The 20,287-nt window shown below is 42.2% G+C and overlaps 2 protein-coding genes and 1 long non-coding RNA gene across 12 annotated transcripts in view; 1 reads left to right on the top strand and 2 right to left on the bottom strand.

The window, feature by feature from the left end:
* The window catches only part of LOC123330268, a 64,401-nt gene that overhangs the window by 40,839 nt on the left and 3,275 nt on the right, over positions 1 to 20,287 (top strand). For 5 of the 7 annotated variants that reach the window (XR_006546067.2, XR_006546068.2, XR_006640181.1 and 2 more), the window contains exons 1-2: positions 7,035 to 7,454; positions 19,394 to 19,459. This is a non-coding gene — a long non-coding RNA (uncharacterized LOC123330268). Of the gene's footprint in view, positions 1 to 7,034; positions 7,455 to 13,948; positions 14,085 to 19,393; positions 19,460 to 20,287 lie in introns of those variants that run through there. The other 2 variants (XR_006640179.1, XR_006640180.1) reach the window with 2 other exon arrangements.
* On the bottom strand, positions 1,221 to 7,005 carry LOC112577714 (zinc finger protein 501-like). 2 transcript variants are annotated; one of them, XM_045163269.1, is made up of 3 exons: positions 6,472 to 7,005; positions 5,387 to 5,450; positions 1,221 to 4,183 (listed from the first exon to the last, which is right to left on the bottom strand). In XM_045163269.1, exon 3 carries the CDS (start codon positions 3,823 to 3,825, stop codon positions 2,434 to 2,436), a length of 1,392 nt encoding a protein of 463 aa, XP_045019204.1. In that variant the 5' UTR covers positions 3,826 to 4,183; positions 5,387 to 5,450; positions 6,472 to 7,005; the 3' UTR covers positions 1,221 to 2,433. The 2 variants fall into 2 exon arrangements, with proteins under 2 accessions (XP_045019204.1, XP_044787303.2); XM_044931368.2 differs by having other exon boundaries at positions 6,490 to 7,005.
* Positions 17,806 to 20,287, bottom strand: part of LOC112580365 (putative protein ZNF720) — a 38,803-nt gene continuing 36,321 nt past the window's right edge. The window contains exon 4 of one of the 3 annotated variants that reach the window (XM_045163274.1): positions 17,806 to 18,404. In XM_045163274.1, coding sequence (XP_045019209.1) covers positions 18,377 to 18,404 — 28 coding nt within the window. In that variant the 3' untranslated portion in view covers positions 17,806 to 18,376. The remainder of the gene's footprint in view (positions 18,405 to 20,287) is intronic. The other 2 variants (XM_045163273.1, XM_045163272.1) reach the window with 2 other exon arrangements.

Raw genomic sequence — 20,287 nt, 5'->3', positions numbered from 1 at the left:
TGCCAATGCAGGGGACACGGGTTCCATGCCCGGCCCGGGAAGATCCCATGGGCCGCGGAGCAACTAAGCCCGTGCCCACAAGTACTGAGCCTGCGCTCTGGAGCCCGGGAGCCGCAACTACGGAAGTGTGTGCACTGGAGCCCGCGCGGCACAACGAGAAAAGCCCCCGCAGTGAAAAGCTCATGCACCACAACTGCAGAAAAGCCCGCACAGCAACCAAGACCCAGCACAGCCACAAATAAATGAGTAAGTAAAAATAGAAGGGCCTGGGATTTAGGAAGATTGCTGGTCACCAGGGCTGCTGGGGAAGACCTATGAGGAATTTACATTTGCTTATGAACTTTCAGGCTGTTATCTAGCATGTGTGCTTATGAGAATACCTGGTGTCAAGGCAAGGCACCCGTGGGCTTCTGGTCCATACACATGATGCCAAGGCAGCAATATCATGGAGCACTGTAGATAACTGTCAGCTATACTCCTAGGCAATCCATATTATAACCATCATAATGTCCCAATAGTTAAAAATGAGGAAATGACACAGTGTACCATTTATGGAAAATATGATCTCAAGTTATTTGAGGGTTATGGCCAGTAGAAAAAGGGAATTACTATGAGATGTCATTCTCTGTGCATCCTAAGTCACTTCAGATGTGTCCTACTCTTTGTGACCACATGGACTGTAGCCTGCCAGACTTCTCTGTCCATGGGATTCTCCAGGGAAGAATATTGGAATGGGTTGCCCTGCCCTCCTCCAGGGGATCTTCTGGACCCAGGATCGAGCCAGCGTCTCTTACGTCTCTTGCACTGGCAGACAAATTCTTTACCACTAGCACTACCTGGGAAGCCCCATGAGATGTCATCCTACTGTGTTACAGATACTTTCTATTCACCATCAGTTAATGACGACTTAAAAAAACCCCAGGGGGATGATAATGCTTCTATTAATGTTAACATTGGTGGTGGAATACGTATGTGCATGCTCAGCTGTGTCTGACTCTTTGCAACCCCATGGACTGGAGCCCACCAGCCTCCTCTGTCAATGGGATTTCCCATGGCAAAAATACTGGAGTGGGTTGCCATTTCCTTCTCCAGGGGATCTTCCCGACCCAGGGATCAAACCTACATCTCCTGTGTCTCCTGCATTGGCAGGCAGGTTCTTTACCACTGAACCACCTGGAAGCTTGTTACTGATGAGAACACTTCTTCAAATATACATCAAGTTTAATATATGAAAAGCCGTTCACTTTTATTGATTAACATATAGTAAGTTCACACATAATCTAAATAAAACTTTCCAAAGTTTACTCTAAAATCTTTGATCAAAATACAGATTACAAGCATTTGGAAACATTCTTGTTCTTGTGATACAGTGGTCAGAGAAATGTGATATTTATGGTTTAGAAAACAGAGAGAGCAATTATTTAGTAAACAAGGATGTACATTAATTACATGACCTTTCAGGAAAAGGTTACATGTATTTCTCTTGGGTATCTGTGAAGACTTCCTGATTGTTACCATGTCAACTAAAATTCATGACTTGTAGTTATCGCTGTTATAAAAATACATCAGGATTTCAGTGAGCTGCCATCTTTATATCCATAAAAACCATTGGCACAACTATTTAAAATTTCGACTCTCTGTCTTACTTTAATGCAAAGAATTAGTCTCTGAACACTTACCTAATGGTGACATAGAGGGATGTTTTAAACAATGACAATCATCACCTTCATTTAGACTTCCACTGTACATTTCACATTACAATATCCTTAATAGTACATAAAAAAGTAGATAAAAATTATTTCCACCTATTATAGAAGGGTTTTGTTTAACTTTGAGGCAGCAGAGATCAAGAATATTAGTTTTAAAAAAGCATATTATGTGTTCACATACACACAGAAACAAAGGTATAGCATGTAGTCATTTGAAAGTTGAGTTATATTAAATTTCATTTTCACATACTGTCAATATGAATAAGGATACAATGATAATAATTATGTTGTCCAACATCTCTCGCCTTGATCCTATGGTCCAAGTAACAAATAATTTTTCTAAGAGTTTTAACTTTGGATTATTTTTTATAATATCCTGATTTAAAGTAATACCAGAAAAGGGTTATTGACTGAATGCTATCTTTGATGAATTCTCTGATATTTATTTAGACCTGAGTTTTTAAATTCATTTTGTACCATTTTTTACAGCATTAAGCGTTCTTCCCAGTATGAACTCTCTGGCATTTTCTGATGTGTATGCTTAGGACAAACCTCTTTCATCACTTACTACATTTGTAGGGTCTCTCTCCAGCACACGCTCTCTGATGCTGAGTGAGGTGAGAGCTCACTTCAGTCTTTGTCACATTATTTATATTTAAGACTACTTGGCAGTGTGAATTATTTGATGGCAAGTAAGATTTGAGTGGCAATTAAAAGCTTTGCCTCATTCTTTACATTTGTATGGTTTCTCCCCAGCATGAATTCGTCTATGTCGACTAAGGTTTGAACTCTGATTAAAGGCTTTGCCACATTCTGTACATTTATAAGGCTTCTCTCCTGTATGAATTCGCTGATGTTGAGTGAGTGTTGAGTTCTGATTAAAGGCTTTGCCACATTCTGTACATTTGTATAGTTTCTTCCCAGCATGAATTCTCTGATGACGGGTAAAGTTTGACTGGTGATTAAAAGCTTTGTTACATTCTGTACATTTATAAGGCTTCTCCCCAGTATGAATTCGCTGATGCACAGTGAGATATGAGCCACTATTAAAGGCTTTCCCACATTCTCTGCATGTGTGAGGCTTCTCCCCAGTATGAATTCTCTGATGCTGATTAAGATTTGAGCAACTGATAAAAGCTTTGCCACATTCTTTACACTTGTATGGTTTCTCCCCAGTATGGATTCGCTGATGTTGATTAAGTCTTGCACTTCGGTTAAAGGCTTTCCCACAATTCTGACATTTATACGGTTTCTTCCTAGTATGGATTCGCCTATGTCGATTAAGGTTTGAGCTCTGATTAAAGGCTTTGCCACATTCTGGACATTTGTAAGTCTTCTCTGCAGTATGAACAGTGAGATGTTGAGTAAGGCTTGAGGGCTTGCTGAAGGTTTTGCCACATTCTGCACATTGGTTAGGTTTCCCTCCGGTGTGGATTTTCCTGTGTCTATTTAGATTTGATAATTGAGGAAAGACTTTCCCACATTTATTCCACTTGCAATGTTTCTCCTTAGCATGAATACTCAGATGTTGAGTAAGTCCTGATGACTGGTTAGAAACTTGACCACATTCACTGAATTTGTAATTATTCTCTTCAATATGTATATTCCCATCTGTAATAAGATTTGAGCTTTGATAAAAGACATTTCTACATTCATCACTATGGTTCTCTGAACATAGAGTTCTCTGATGATTCATGAGACCGGAGTCTTGGTCAAAGTGACTCCCAGGTTCAAGGCATGGGTAGATTCTGGCTCCATCATAAATACTGTTGTAATTATTGAAGCTGGAGCTCTCGCTTAAGGCCTCACTCGTGGGATTACACATGGAAGGCTGTTCCGCATTATCTGTACTATGATACCCATTGAATGACGGCAGCTGGATAAAGACTGTCTCATTATTATTGACATTACAGATATTGGAATAGGGAGAAAATGTTTCTTGGTGGGAAAATAATGAGCCTTCACTAAAGGATCTCTCAAACTGATCGTAGTGAGATTTTCTTCCTTCATTTTCAAATCTCTGGCTCTCAGACATGTATGACTGACTGTTGAATTCAAACCTATATTCATACTGGGTTGAGTGATTATTTGTAGCATAGACTAGATGACTTTCCATGTTTTCAAAATTTCACACCAGAGAATATGTTTGTTTGTTTTTTAAATCATATAGGTTCTTGCTTACAAAACCATATTTTTCTGCAGAACTTATTCACTTCAAATGGAATTTTTCCCAAGTTGATGCATATCCTCAATTTCTTTTGGCAATCATGTTTTCATCATGAATAATTGTCCCGATTTGGTTACATCTAAAACAACATCCTTTTGGCCCTTCACAGCCCCCCTTACTTTCCCAGTCTTTCATTAAGTACAAATTTCCAAGCTGAGAGCTCCCAGAATTTCTGAGCACATTACAAATGAATCTCCTATGCAAGGCTTCTTTGGGAACAAACCCTGGGTGTCATGAGAAGATATTGCTGAAAGATAACAAATAACCAAGATCCCACTTAGTACCTTGAGTGAATATGCTCTACAGTTGTAGACAATATTGACAAACCCTTAGCTATATTAATAAGAGGTGAGATGCAAGGAAGATCAGAAGTAAAAATAATGGCACTGTACATGTTACATAGAAGAAAAGGTAATTCTATCAGGTTATGATGAATGATACTATACCCAAAAGTTGAATACCTCCAAGGAAGATTCAATTTTTAGAAACACAGAACACCTTAGATGTTAGCATGAGTGAATTAAAAAATTATAACACATCTACAACTATTAATAAGAGTAAAAAAGTAATTTTAAAAAATCCCTGGAGTAGATGAGTTAACTGGAAAATTCCAACAACATTTCAAGAAAACTAAATATCAATTCTCCATAAGGGATCACCATTACACACTGCTATATTTAAAATGGAGAGCCAACAAGGTCCTTCTGTACTGCACAGGGAGCTCTGCTCAATGTTACGTGGCTGCCTGGATGGGAGGGGAGTTTCGGGGAGAACGGATACATGCGTCTGGACGGCTGAGGCCCTCTGCTACCCACCTGAAACTATCACAACATTGTTAACCGGTTATACTCCAATACAAAATAAAAGAACAGTAAAAAATATTTCTGTGAGTTAATAGATATATTAAATGGTTTTAGCACTGATGAGTTGGGGTAAATGCACTGAAAATGTCTAAAATTTGTTCATCGAAGAAAAAATTGGGAGGTAGAAATTGGGAGTTACATTTTATGATTTCAGGGACTGAGTATGAACTTCAGAGAGCCACGTTTGAAGTTTCCATTGGAAATTAGAAAGCAGGAAGCATATATCTGTTCCCAGTATTTCTGGAATTTTGTCAACTAATCCCAGATCTCCACAACTCTTTTCTGACTTGAGGCAGAGACGGAAATTTGGAAAGGCCTTAAGGTAGAGTTTGTCAGAACTGTTAGCAGCTTTTCCTAGGTGCCCCAAAGCAGCGAGAGTATGCAGGTCCCCACAGACCAGGAGGAAGGTTTTGGCTCTCAGTGAAAGTGAGAGAAAGCCCACTGGAGCTGAAGAAGAACACATGGAGATGTAAGAGCAGAAGAACGGGGCAGGTCATGAGAAACCCAGGCTTCTCATTCTAGTGAAGCAGGCCTCCCCAAACCATCTGAACACGTCTGGCTTCCTCTGTGGTCTTTGGACCTCTTACCTGTGTCATCCGCTTCATTCATTCACACCTAGCACCGGGATTCTTCCTTTACTCCAAAGGGGGCCTGCTCATTAGAAAAATGAACATAATTAGGACTTTGGGTTTAACATATATACTCTAGTATATACAAAAATAACCAAGAAGGATCTGCTGCATAGCACAGGGAACTATTCTCAATATTCATAATAACCTATAAGCGAAAAGTCTCTGACTTGACTGATGGAAACCTGATGGAAACCTCTCCTTACAAAACTCAGTATCTCTCCTGAACACTGTTGCGTGTTCATATTTCAAAGCCAACTAGCAGCGAAGAGACACTAGGAGGAAATGGAGTTTCCACCTTAGCTGTGTTGGATTGTGCACCTCCCTCAACATCTTGCCAAGATTTTATTAAAGATAAAGAGAAAAAAATGGAAATTGATGGTGTGGGAATCTAGCAGAAAACACCCGAATCGGTGACCATCAGGTGTTATGGGATAAACTGGTGTCAGGTGAGAGAAACACTCAAGAAGACATGTGCCTAACTTTCGGCACAAATAAGGAAATGTCAATGTATCTTGAAAAAATTTCACTTTTCTGCATTTTTACTCGAAAAATACCTCCCCTGTTCTGCAACCCTAATAGCGCATTTAAATAATAGACCTTTCTTACCAATGTAGAGAATAGTCAGATTTTTGTCAAAAGTCTCTAAGGAACTCTAGACCACTAGGGTCATCCTGTTTCAGTTCAGTGCAGTCCCTGGGTCCTGTCTGACTCATTGCGACCCCACCCCATCCCAACAGAAATTCTGCACATCAATGCTTTCCCTTGTTGGTCTTTCGAAAAGGGAATATTTTGAAAAACTGAAAGTTGTTAATTCACACTGGGAATGCTTCATGCCCTGTAGGGAGCCTGGAGGCAGACAAGGAGAAGAGGCTCGTGGAGAGAGAAGAGCCTGATTGTGACTCATAAAAATAAAAGAAAAAACAGTATTTAGTAGTTGAAAACCACCTCACCAGGCAAGAATATCAGAAAAAGAGAATTAAAGAGTTGTATGTTTTCAATCCAGGGTATTTAAGGAGGAAAAAGCAGACACAGCCTCTAACCTGGATCAGGACATTCACCTGAGAAGCTGCCATTTCCTCCTCTTCTTCCTGCTGCCCTGGGTCGTTTTCGCATCAAGACTGTGGAGGAATCACCTCAGCATCATGAGATTGCACCTTCAGAGGCTCCAACACAGCTCCTTCGCCTGCTCCCAACACCCGCACAGGCAGAAGGGCCTTGAAAAGCTGGAAAGGCCAACTTCTCCTGTTCTTTGTCTCAGGAGAGACTCAGGACAATCAGCTCCCCCGTGGAGACCAATCTATCAATTTGTTGTCGTTGTTGTCTACTCTTCTTTCTTCATATAAAGTCCCCCAAATTCTGCTAACATGGGGTGTGTGGGCTGCACTGACTTGCCCCTTTAAAGCTCATGCAGAGCAGAACTTGTTGCCTCTGCTTGGACTGAAGCCAGGCCTCAGCTCTCACAAATGGACCAGGAGCCACGTCCTTAACCCGGGCCTCCCCTTAGAATCCCCTGGAGCACTTCCTACACGCCACACTGATGCTCCCACAGGACCGAGAGAGAACTCTGTGGGAAGAGCACCAGGGAGGTTATCACTTAGCAATGGTCACATGACCCTGATGGGAAACAGGTGGAAAACCACTTGGCCAAAGATTCTTTCTGAACCAGTTCAGTGTATACAATCCCATGAGGTCAGAGCCCCACTCTGAGAGGTTATGAATCTGCAGGTTTCAGGTGAGGCCATGAAATGAGTCTTCAGCAAGCTCCCTGTTTATTCTGATGCTTCTTCGCCAAGACCCACACTCAGGAGCCCTGAGCTTCAGCCCTCACACTCAGCACAGCTGAGACCTCTCAGGAGGGAAGGGTTTAGGTCAGGAATTTCTTGGAGAGGTCAGGCTAGAACCAAGCAGAGAAAGCTCCAGTACTTGGGGTTCAGGCCTTTCTAAGGGACCCTGGGTGAAGTGCTGTGGGCTCCCCAGGCTGATCGTGGGTGGGTCCATTCAAACCAAGAGGAGCAGGATTCTGGTGAGCTCTGAGGGTGTCATTGAAGGGGGGCCTGTGCAGTAGACCCTGGGGTTCAGCAGGACTGCTGGTCTCAAGGAACGGGGTCATCTAGTGGAGGTGCTCACAGGACTGGCTGGTGTGAGCTCAAGGACCTGCAGGCTGCCTGCTCCCCAGACAGACGCTGAGGCAGCACCAGCACGGAGCAGTCAGGGAGGCTCTCAACAGTCCTCTGTATGGTCCTTCTTATTAGAACCGTCACAGCGTCCCTGCAGTTAGAGAGAGGGGGCGGGGGAAGGTACAGTGTAGAAATTATGGAAAATACGTGACATCATTTGAGGATCAAGGCCAGTAAGGAAACTAGCTGTTACAGACGCCGCCCCTCTGCGCTACCTAATGGTTTATTGTCACATATCCTCCCCCGTAGCCTTAAAGAAGGTGGGAGAGGTTAGTGGTGGTGGTGGGTTAACCTTTCATTACACATCAACTTTATCACCAGAAACCATTCCATTTAATTAATTAACATATATGAATATCACACATAGAATAAAACCTGTTACAATCCACTGTGTGACCTTATTTAAAATACAGATTTACAAGCATAGACAACAATATTCATTTGTCTGCTACAATGATCTGAGAATTGTGACTTCTATGGTTACAAAATGGAGGCTAATCATTTAATAAACAAGATGTAACTAGCTACATGACTTTTCTGGGAAGGCTTTCGCATACTAGGGTATCAGAGAGGTCGTTATCCCAAACATGTCAACTAATATTCATGACTTCAGTTGATATGATAAAGATACATTAAGATTCCAGTGAACTCTCATTGTCTTATCCATAATAAGCAAATGACAGAACTATTGAAAATTTAGAATTTTGTCTTACTTTGATACATAGAATTAATTCCTTAACACTTACATCATGGTGACCTATAGGGATGTTTCACATGAATGACAAACACCGCCATTTAGATGTTCAGTGTACACATTACATTGCAGTTAATCTTCTAATGGAGAATAAATATAAATGATTTCTCCCTAGGATAGAAGGGGTTCTTTTATCTGTGAGGCAGCAACCTTCACAAACGTAACTTCACATACACTAGAAACAAAGCATAGCATGGAATAATTTCAGAGTTGCATTACATTCATTTTGGTTTTCAAATAATCTCAAATCATGTTGATAGAACCAGAATACATTGCTAATAATTATACCTTTCTAAACACCAACCGTCTAGTCAAGGCTATGGTTTTTCCAGTGGTCATGTATGGATTGAGAGTTGGACTATAAAGAAAGCTAAGCACAGAAGAATTGATGCTTTTTAACTGTGGTGTTGGAGAAGACTCTTTGAGAGTCCTTTGGACTGCAAGGAGATCCAACCAGTCCATCCTAAAGGAGATCAGTCTTGGGTGTTCATTGGAAGGACTGATGCTGAAGCTGAAACTCCAATACTTTGGCCACCTGATGCGGAGAGCTGACTTATTTGAAAAGACCCTGATGCTGGGAAAGATTGAGGGCAGGAGGAGAAGGGGACGACAGAGGATGAGATGGCTGGACGGCATCATGAGCTCAATGGACATGGGTTTGGGTGGACTCCGGGAGTTGGTGATGGGCAGGGAGGCCTGGTGTGCTGCAGTTCATGGGGTTGGAAAGAGTTGGACATGACTGAGCGACTGAACTGAACTGAACTGAAACACCAACCTTTTGTCTGGTGATGCAGAGTAACATATCAATTTTCTATCTGTCTTAACTATGGATTACTATCTACAGTAATTCTCCTCCAGGAACTTCAGAAAAGAGGAATTGATGAAATGCTTTCTTATACATTCTTTGATATTTATTTAGATTTGATTACTTTGTTACTTTTTGTTTTAACATCGTTCACTTAATCTTTCTTGTATAAACCCCTTTCCTGTTTTCTAACTAAATTTGGGATGAATCTCTTTCATCACTTATTACATTACTAGAGTTTCTCTCCAGTATGTACTCTGCATATACATTAAATAATCAGGGTGATGATATCCAGCCTTGACATACTCCTTTCCCAATTTGGAACCAGTCTGTTGTTCCATGTCCGGTTCTAACTGTTGCTTCTTGACCTGCATACAGGTTTCTCAGGGGGCAACTAAGGTGGTCTGGTATTCTCATCTGTTTAAGAATTTTCCACAGTTTGTTGTGATCCACACAGCCAAAGGCTTTAGTGTACTCAATAAAGCAGAAGTGGATGTTTTTCTGGAATTCCCTTTTTCTATGATCCAATGAATGTTGGCAATTTAATCTCTGATTCCTCTGCATTTTCTAAATCCAGCTTGTACATCTGGAAGTTCATGGTTCACGTACAGTTGAAGGCTGGCTTGAAGGATTTTGAGCATTACCTTGCTAGCATGTGAAATGAGTGCTAGTGTGCAGTAGTTTGAGCATTCTTTGGCATTGCCCTTCTTTGGGACTGGAATGAACACTGCCCTTTTCCAGTCCTGTGGCCACTGCTGAGTTTTCCAGATTTGCTGGCATATTGAGTGCAGCACTTTCACAGCAGCATCTTTCAGGATTTGAAATAGCTCAGCTGGAATTCCATCACCTCCACGAGCTTTGTTGGTAGTAATTCTTCCTAAGGCCCACTTGACTTCACACGCCAGGATGTCTGGCTCTAGGTGAGTGACACCACCATTGTGGTTATCCAGGCCATTAAGACCTTTTTTGTACAGTTCTTCTGTGTATTCTGGCCACCTCTGCTTAATCTCTTCTGTTTCTGTTAGGTCCATGCCATTTCTGCCGTTTATTGAGCCCATCTTTGCATGAAATGGTCCCTTGGTATCTCTAATTTTCTTGAAGAGACCTCTAGTCTTTCCCATTCTATTGTTTTCCTCTACTTCTTTGCATTGTTCACTTAAGAAGGCTTTCTTATCTCTACTTGCTAGCTTTGGAACTCTGCATTCAGATGGGTATATCTTTCCTTTTCTCCTTTGCCTTTCACCTCTCTTCTTTTCTCAGCTATTTGTAAGGCCTCCTCAGACAACCATTTTGCCTTTTTGCATTTCTTTTTCTTGGGGCTGGTTTTGGTCACTGCCTCCTGTACAATGTTACAAACCCCTGACCATAGTTGTTCAGGCACTCTGTCTATCAGATCTAATGCCTTGACCTACCTGTCACTTCTACTGTATAATCATGTTGTTGTTGTTAAGTCGCTCAGCCATGTCTGACTTTGCAACCCCATGGATTGCACCACACCAGGCTTCCCTGTCCATCATCAACTCTGGAGCTTGCTCAAACATGTCCACTGACTTGGTGATGCTATCTATTATCTTGTTCTCTTTTGTCCCCTTCTCCTCCTGCCTTCAATCTTTCCCAGCATCAGGGTCTTCTCCAATGAGTCAGCTCTTCACATCAGGTGGCCAAAGTATTGGAGTTTCAGCTTCAGCATTAGTCTGTCCATTGAATATTTGGGGCTGATTTCCTTTAGGAAGGACTGGTCGGATCTCCTTGCAGTCCAAGGGACTCTCAAGAGTCTTCTCCAACACCTCAGTTCAAAAGCATCAATTCTTCAGCGCTCAGCTTTCTTTATAGTCCAACTCTCACATCCATACATGACTCTGGAAAAACCAAAGCTTTGTTGACAGACCTTTGTTGGCAAAGTAATGTCTCTGCTTTTTAATATGTTGTCTAGGATGGTCATAACTTTTCGTCCAAGGAGCAAGTGTCTTTTAATTTCATGGCTGCAGTCACCATCTGCAGTGATTCTGGAGCCCCAAAAATTAGTATTGTTTTTATTTCGTTACTCTAAGAGGTGGATCCAAACAGAGTTGCTGTTTATATCAAAGCGTGTTCTGTCTGTCTGTCTGTCTGTCCTACCTATATTTCCCTCAAGAGGTTGAGATTATCAGCCCTCTTTTGAGCTCTTTCATCAGTTTGGAGTTTCTTTTTCTGTCTGGGTTCAGGGAGTGTGGTAATTTCGTTCTCTTTTCTCTTGGGAGACCTCCACACTGTCCTACAGTCTGGCTGTTAACAATTGACATTGCCACATCCAACATGTAGGAGGCGTCCCTTCTCTCTACAACCCTTTCCAGCGTTTATTGGTTTTAGACTTCTTGCCAATGTCCATTCTGACCTGTGTGAGTTTTGATTGGCATTTCTCTTAAGATTTCGCCATGTTGAAATATTTTCATTTGATTTTTAAAAAGATAGTGTGAGTAAAACTGACCTCTCGGGGTTGTCCCCTTGACCAACTGCCCTGTTTCAAATTCTTTTTTTAGGATCTGCCCAAGGACATTTGTTGAGAACAAATGTTTTTCCCCATGAAAGTGAAGTCGTTCAGGCGTGTCCAACTATTCTATTTGGGACCCCCTGGTCTGTAGCCTACTAGGCTCCTCCGTCCATGGGACTTTCCAGGCAGGAATACTGGATTCGTTGGCAATTCCTTCTACAGGGGATCTTCCTGACCCAAGGATCAAACCCGGGTTTCCCGCATTGCGGGCAGACGCTTTACCCTCTGAGTTACACAGCTCTAAGCCCCGCAGACACGGTGAATATGAAGTCCCCATGAGCACAGGTTTTTCAGTCGTTACCAAAAGTGACCACAAGGTGACAGCATTTCTTTCTGCGCCACTGTTGGGTTTTTTCTTGTTTTTAGTGTTTATTTTCTGTTCGAGTAGAGTTGATTTCCGTTGTGTTTGTTTTAAGTGTACAGGAACTTGGTTTAGTTATGCATGAACGTATCTCTATTCTCTTTCGGGTTCTTTTCCTATATTGGTTCTCTCGGTGTTCAGTAGACTTTCCTGTGCTATTTCATTATTTTGTATTATCTGTCTGATAATAAGCAGTGAGTATGTTAATCCCAACCTCTTAATGTCTTCCTTCCCCCACCTTTTTTTAAAAAAAACAATCAAATGTGAGTTTTCTAAGTCTGTGAGCCTGTTTCTGTTTATAAATTAGTTCATTTTAATGAATTTATAGATTCCACCTGCAGGTGATATATTTCTCTTTCCTTCTCTAATTGACTACACTCAGTATAATAAATCTCTCGGTCCATCCATGCTGCTGCCTGTGGCATTTTTTCGTTCTGCTGATGGCTGAGTGTATTCGGTGTACAAGTGAACCATTTTCTCTTCATTTCTCTATTGATGGACATTTTGGTTGATGCTCTGTCTTGGATATTGTCAATAGTGCTGCCCTGAAGAGAGGGGTGCGTGTATCATTTTAAATTAATGTTCTTTCCGGATCTAACCCAAGGAGGGGGCTTGCCGGATCGTGTACTAAGTCTATAGTTAGTGTTTTAAGGAACTGTTGTCCTTCCTGGCCGCACCCGCCCATTTCCACTCCTGCCCACAGTGTAGGAGGATTCCCTGTTCCCCTCGCCCTCGGCAGCGTTTAATCCTTGTAGACCTTTTGGGGGATGGCTGTTCTGAGGGCTGTGAGGTGGTACCATGGCCCAGTTTTGATTTGCATTTCTCCAATAGTTAGTGATGCTGAGCATCTTTTCAGGTGCTTTATATGGCCACCTGGATGTCTTCTTTGGACAAATGCCCATTTAGATCTTTGGTCCATTTTTTCTAATGGGATGATTTTTTAAAAAATATATATATATTGAGCTGCATGAGCTGTGTTTCATATTTTGGAGATAAATTCCTTGTTTCTAAATTCAGTTCCAAGGTTTTTTTTCCACCATTCCGAGGGTTTCTTTTTTTTAGTTTGGTTTACAGTTTCCCTTCCAGTGCAAAAGTTTTTGAGGTTAGAGAAACTCAACTCAACAAAACCTCAAAAGCTTTTGAGGTTAGAGAAAATCAACTCTTTTGTTGAGTTTTAATTTTTCATTATTCTAAAAGTGGATCCAAAAGGGTTTGCTATGGTTTATGTCAAAGCTTGTTCTTCCTGTAATTTCCTCAAGAGGTTTAGAGTAATTGTCCCTCCATTAAGCTCTTTAATTGGTTTGAAGTTACTTTCTCTGTATGAGGATAGGGAATGTCACAATTTCATTCACTGTTATCTTGTTGTTATCTTGTTACCCTCTCCTCTGTATGGACTCTTAACAATTTAACTTTGTAGCATCCATGCAGGAGAATCAATTCCCTTTTCTCCAAAACCTTCCAGCATTTATTGTTTGTAGACTTTTTGACAAAGGTCATTTTTGACCAGTGTGAGGCAATACCTCATAGTTTTGATTTGCATTTTGGTAAGATTGCAGGGTGTGGAGGCTTTTCATGGGATAAAAAAAAGAAAAACAGTGTGAGTACAATTAATATATCGAGATTGGCCTCTTGACAGTCTGCCCTCTCTTTTGAATTCTTTTTCCAGGACCCACCGGAGGACATTTATTGAGGACAGGTGTTTTTTTTTTTTTTTTTCTTTCATTAAATCCCTGCTGCTGCTGCTGCTAAGTCGCTTCAGTCGTGTCTGACTCTGTGCGACCCCAGAGACGGCAGCCCACCAGGCTCCCCCGTCCCTGGGATTCTCCAGGCAAGAACACTGGAGTGGGTTGCCATTTCCTTCTCCAATGCATGAAAGTGACAAGTGAAAGTGAAGTCGCTCAGTCGTGTCCGACTCTTCGCGACCCCGTGGACTGCAGCCTACCAGGCTCCTCCGTCCATGGGATTTTCCAGACAAGAGTACTGCAGTGGGGTGCCATCGCCTTCTCCGTAAATCCCTGCAAGCCTGGTAAATAACCAAGTGCCCATCCGCACAGGTTTTTCAGTTGCTGTTACCAGACGTGGCCACAAGGCGGCAGCATTTCTTCATGCTCCGCTTTTGTTTCGACTTTAGTGTTTATTTTCTGTTGGAATACAGTTGATACCTGTTGGCCTTTTTTTTAGGTTTACAAGAACTTGATTCAGTTATACATAAACGTATGTCTATTCTCTTATTTTTAGGGGTCTTTTCCCATATAGGTTCTTTCAGTGTTTTCAGTACACTTTCCTGTGCTATTCAGTAGGTTTTTTTGGATTATCTATCTGATAGTAAGTAGTATGTATGTTAATTCCAACTTCTTAATGTCTCCCTACCTTTCCCTTTTTTGAAATAATCATAGGTGAGTTTTATTAGTCTGAGTCTATTTCTGTTTATAAATCTGTTCACTTGAAAGAACTTATAGATTCCACCTGTAAGCGATATAATATTTCTCTTTCCCTGACTTCTCTGAATAGGATAAATCTCTTGGTCCATCTATGCTGCAGTTAATGGCATTATTTTTGTTGTTGTTCTTTTTGATGGCTGAGTATTCCAGTGTCTAGATGGATCAGTTACTGTTCAGTTCTCTCTATTGATGGACATTTGGTTGAAGCTCTGTTGGAATTTGTGAATAGTGCTGCCATGAAAACAGAGGAGCGAGTATCACTTTAGATTATGATTTTATTCAGATCTAAGGGAAGGCGTGGGCTTGCTTCATCAGGTGGTAACTATATTTAATGTTTTAAGGAATCTCCATACTGTTTTTCTTGTGGCTGCACCCACCCATTTCCATCCCCGCCCACAGTGTAGGAGGTTTCCCTCTTCCCCTCAGCCTCTGAACCATTGAATCTTTGTAGATCTTTTGGAGGAGGGTCATTATGAGGGGGTGAACTGATACCTTGTTGCAGTTTGATTGGCATTTCCCTAACAGTGATGCTGAGCATCTTTCCATAGGCTCTGTGGCCATCTCGATGCCGCCTTTCAAGATACATCCATTTAGATCTTTGGCCAATTTTTTTCTCTTGGGTTGATTGTACTTTGATGTTGAGCTGCAGGAGATGTTTGCATGTTTTGCAGATGAATACGTTGCTTTTAAATTCGGTTGCATTTTCCCCCTGATGTTCAGAGTTGTCTTTTTCTTTCGTTTTGAGTTTCCCTTGCTGTGCAAAAACTTTTGAAGTTAATGAAGTCCCTTTTGTTGAGTCTTATTTTTCATTATCCTAAAAGTGGATCCAAAAACAATTTGCTACGATTTGTGTCAAACCGTGTTCTGCCTATATTTTCCTTAAGAGGGTTAGAGTAATCGTCCCTCAGTATAGTTCTTTAATGGATTTGAAATGTCTTTTTCTGTAGTTGGTTAGGGACTGTGAATTTCATCATTTTTCACTTGTTTAAGGCACCTCCACCCTCTCCTCCACACTGGTTGTTAGCAATTTACTTTGCCAGCTTCAGTGTAGAAAGGTTCCCTTTATTCCACAACCGCTCCAGCATTTATTGTTCGTAGACTTTTTGACAAAGGCCATTTAACCAATGTGAGGTTATACTTCCTTGTAGTTTTGATTTGTGTTTTTATAAGATTTCATGATGTGAAGGCCGTTCATGTGATTTTTTTTAAAAAAACAGTGTGAGTAAAACTGACCTCTCAAAGTTGGCCTCTGGACCGTCTGCTCTGCTTTAAATTCTTTTTCCAGGACCTACTCGAGGGCATTAGTTGAGGACATGTGTTTTTTCCTTACGTCCGAGCAGGCCTGGTGAATATTACTAAGTGCCCATCAGCGCAGGTTTTTCAGTTGATGTTACCAAAAGCGGCCACAAGGTGGCAGCATTTCTTCATGCCCACCAGAGCCTTAGGGCAAATCCTGTTCTGGGTTGTTAATAAGAATGGATACACCCAAGGCTGTGTCTCCTTCCTTCCTTCTCTCTGAGCCTTTATCCCCCGACAGATCTCAACGATTGCCACACTACTCTGTAGAAGGAGCTGTCCTCTCAGTGGGGTGACCCTAAGGAAGGAGGCTGGAGGTGGGAACCCTGCCACCAGGAGACACGGAGCCCAGAGCACTTTGCAAAGCTCTTCCAGCCCAGAGACCCCACCATCCTTTGGGGGCGCTAGGGCTGGCTCTGCTGCAGGAGGGTCCCCTGGATCTGGAGATTGTGGGCTTATGCAGAGGGGAACAGGCAGTCCAAGTCCATGGGGTGGGGGGCTGTTTGCCTGGCAAACCCTCCCCAGCGCCCTCAGCCCAGGACAGTCCCGCCTGGGGACCCAAGCCTGCTCAGACTCCAGGGATGTGACACCAGCCCAGGTCCCCAGGGCCAGACAGGAACAGAGTCAGCAGTTCTTTTCTCTTTTATTAAAAAATGTTTTTGAATTGTAGTTTACAGGTGACTTACATCGTGATGGCTTGTACAGAAACTTGATTCATTTATTCGTAGAAGTACATATATTCTTTACTGGTTTCTTTTCCCATAGAGGTTATTACAGAGTTTTGAGAGGGTTTCTTGTGCTCTGTGGTGGATTATTCTAGAAGTATAAATCAGATCAGATCAGATCAGTGGCTCAGTCGTGTCCAACTCTTTGCAACCCCATGAATCGCAGCAGGCCAGGCCTCCCTGTCCATCACCAACTCCCGGAGTTCACTCAGACTCACGTCCATTGAGTCAGTGATGCCATCCAGCCATCTCATCCTCTGTCGTCCCCTTCTCCTCCTGCCCCCAATCCCTCCCAGCATCAGAGTCTTTGCCAATGAGTCAACTCTTCGCATGAGGTGACCAAAGTACTGGAGTTTCAGCTTTAGCATCATTCCTTCCAAAGAAATCCCAGGGCTGATCTCCTTCAGAATGGACTGGTTGGATCTCCTTGCAGTCCAAGGGACTCTCAAGAGTCTTCTCCAACACCACAGTTCAAAAGCATCAATTCTCCAATCCCAAAAGAAAGGCAATGCCAAAGAATGCTCAAACTACCGCGCAATTGCACTCATCTCACACGCTAGTAAAGTAATGCTCAAAATTTTCCAAGCCAGGCTTCAGCAATATGTGAACCGTGAACTTCCTGATGTTCAAGCTGGTTTTAGAAAAGGCAGAGGAACCAGAGCTCAAATTGCCAATATCCGCTGGATCATGGGAAAAGCAAGAGAGTTCCAGAAAAACATCTATTTCTGCTTTATTGACTATGCCAAAGCCTTTGACTATGTGGATCACAATAAACTGTTGAAAATTCTGAAAGAGATGGGAATACCAGACCACCTGATCTGCCTCTTGAGAAATTTGTATGCAGGTCAGGAAGCAACAGTTAGAACTGGACATGGAACAACAGACTGGTTCCAAATAGGAAAAGCAGTTTGTCAAGGCTGTATATTGTCACCCTGTTTATTTAACTTATATGCAGAGTACATCATGAGAAATGCTGGACTGGAAGAAACACAAACTGGAATCAAGATTGCTGGGAGAAATATCAATAACCTCAGATATGCAGATGACACCACCCTTATGGCAGAAAGTGAAGAGGAACTCAAAAGCCTCTTGATGAAAGTGAAAGTGGAGAGTGAAAAAGTTGGCTTAAAGCTCAACATTCAGAAAATGAAGATCATGGCATCTGGTCCCATCACTTCATGGCAAATAGATGGGGAAACAGTGGAAACAGTGTCAGACTTTCTTTTTTGGGGCTCCAAAATCACTACAGATGGTGACTGCAGCCATGAAATTAAAAGACCCTTACTCCTTGGAGGGAAAGTTATGGCCAACCTAGATAGCATATTCAAAAGCAGAGACATTACTTTGCCAATGTTATTCTCAACCTGCTCATTTCTTCCTGCCCCACACATTTCACTTTGGGGAACTATAAATTTTTGTAAGTCTGTGATGCTGTTTCTGTTTTGTAAGAAGTTCACTTGTATCCATGTTTAGGTTCCACCTAGAAGTGGTATTATATGATATATGTTTTTTCCAAATGTAAACAAAGGCCCAGAAGGCCGTCCTGTGTGAGTGATATAAGTCTCCTCTCACTGGGCTCTCACCCAGGACTCCGGCACTGCTCACCCGGTGTGTGGTACTTAGTCTCTGTCTTAAATAAATAAACTGCTTCTCTGTGTGCTTGCCCAGACATTCTGCCTTGTCTCTAATAGTGAACTTTGTATCTGTTTTTACGGGGTTTGCCTCTTTGAGACTTTCTTGCTTTCAAGCAGAGGAAAGACCCAGGGTCCCTTTGCTTCTCGCCTCTGGCCCCTGCTGGTCTGGCAGCAAGGACTCCTGGTTCTCATCTGGGCTCCCCACATTCAGTTCAGGACGGCTCACTGCTGCCTGCGAGACCACTTGGTGCTGAAACCAGAAATCCAGGAGTTCAAGGTTTGCATTAAAGCAATATTGGGATGGACATGATCGAAAGGAATATCAATGGACATGAGTTTGAGTAAACTCTGGGAGTTGGTGATGGACAGGGAAGCCGGGCGTGCTGCAGTCCATGGGGTCGCAGAGTCGGACATGACTGAGCGACTGAACTGAACTGAATATTGGGAAGATAATGTTATATGTGGCCAGGACTCTCTAAGACTACACTGAATTTGATTAGGTAAATAAATTTTGTGATTAATAGTAAGCTGTGACCAGACTGGGATTTGGTTTTCTCTCCCTATTAAGAGAATAAACTTTTCTTAGAATGTGGCTTTTGATAACGGTCTACGTGAATTTCTTTGCCTTAAAGTGATTTATATTTGTTTTTAAAGCTTGGTTACTTTGGTGAACTAGATATTATTTCACAATGATTTATGAAGATTGTGGTACATGTAGATAAAACTAATTCTGCTTCTACAAAGAATTAACCCCTCGTTGTCAGACTTTTGTTTTCCTGATATCCTTAGGAGTTGGCAATAGTCTCCGAAATCAAGGAATTTACAGTGGTAAATACACTGTAACTCAGTCAGGGCCACGGGAAATCCAAGACAGCCACTCAGTTCTCCCCAGCTCCCGGACAGACCTCATTTATATTTGAAGGCTTACAGCCTTTCCTGGGTACATGTTACACGTCGGATGGCCTCACAATGGGAAAAAATAGTTTAAAATGTGTTTTCCACTTGGGGTACATTTGCCACCGTCTCCAGTGACCATGGCACCCACCTCACTGGACAAACCGTGCAAGCCTTAACCAACTTCACAGACTTCTCACAGCTCTCACTGTCGTCATCATACTCAATCATCAGGCAGGGACAACAGAACAAAGATTAATTACGTGGGGTTAAATCAACTGCTAAACGTGATTATAACGTTCATGACCTTTGGGGTGATGTATTACTGGCTTCCACTCTTTTCAGGTATAAAGAAGCTCTTCTCCTCAAGCTACTTAAGACTTACAACAGTTTGGTAATTTACACCTCTGGGTAAGATTCAAACATTTTTTCTTTTATCTCTGCCTTGTCCCTCCAGAAATTACAGACACTTGGGTTCTGAGCAGCCTTATCAGGTAAATGAAAAGACCGTCTCCTGACACATACAGGAATCTCAAAAATTTGAGATTTTGGGGACCTTTAGAATAGAGAACGGAGAAGGCGATGGCACCCCACTTCAGTCCTCTTGCCTGGAAAATCCCATGGACAGAGGAGCCTGGTAGGCTGAAGTCCATGGGGTTGCTAAGAGTCAGAGACGACTGAGCGACTTCACTTTTACTTTTCACTTTTCTGCATTGGAGAAGGAAATGGCAACCCACTCCAGTGTTCTTGCCTGGAGAATCCCAGGGACGGGGGAGCCTGGAAGGCTGCCATCTATGGGGTCACACAGAATTGGACACGACTGAAGTGACTTAGCAACTTAGCAATAAGAAGAGAGAAAAATCCACTTAGGCAAAATCTGATGGCAAGCCTTTGGCGTGACTTTCTTGGCCTTGAGAGGCCTTTTGGGAATTTTAGTCCAAGACTCCTGAGGAATTACAGCAGAGACCGTGTAGAAGAAGCTGTGTGGTCAGTACACCAAACTTAATTTTAAAACAAATTAGTCTTGCCTAATTTAATAAAAATGGGGGTAATTTTAGAAAAAAACTTGTTTCATTAAATATTAACTTCTAGTTGTGTTAATTAAGGTCTATGTTTACTAAGACTTCTCCGCCTTAGTAAACGCAGGGCCTGGATCACACTGGCTGCACCCCGTCCAGGTTCTCAGAGTCTTGCCTGTGAGCCTCCAGCACCGCGAGCTGCGTTACTTCCTTTTCTGCC

This window comes from Bubalus bubalis, chromosome 18 (genome assembly GCF_019923935.1).
Source record: "Bubalus bubalis isolate 160015118507 breed Murrah chromosome 18, NDDB_SH_1, whole genome shotgun sequence".
Taxonomy (NCBI): domain Eukaryota; kingdom Metazoa; phylum Chordata; class Mammalia; order Artiodactyla; family Bovidae; genus Bubalus; species Bubalus bubalis.
This window is presented reverse-complemented; position numbering and strand designations above follow the sequence as displayed.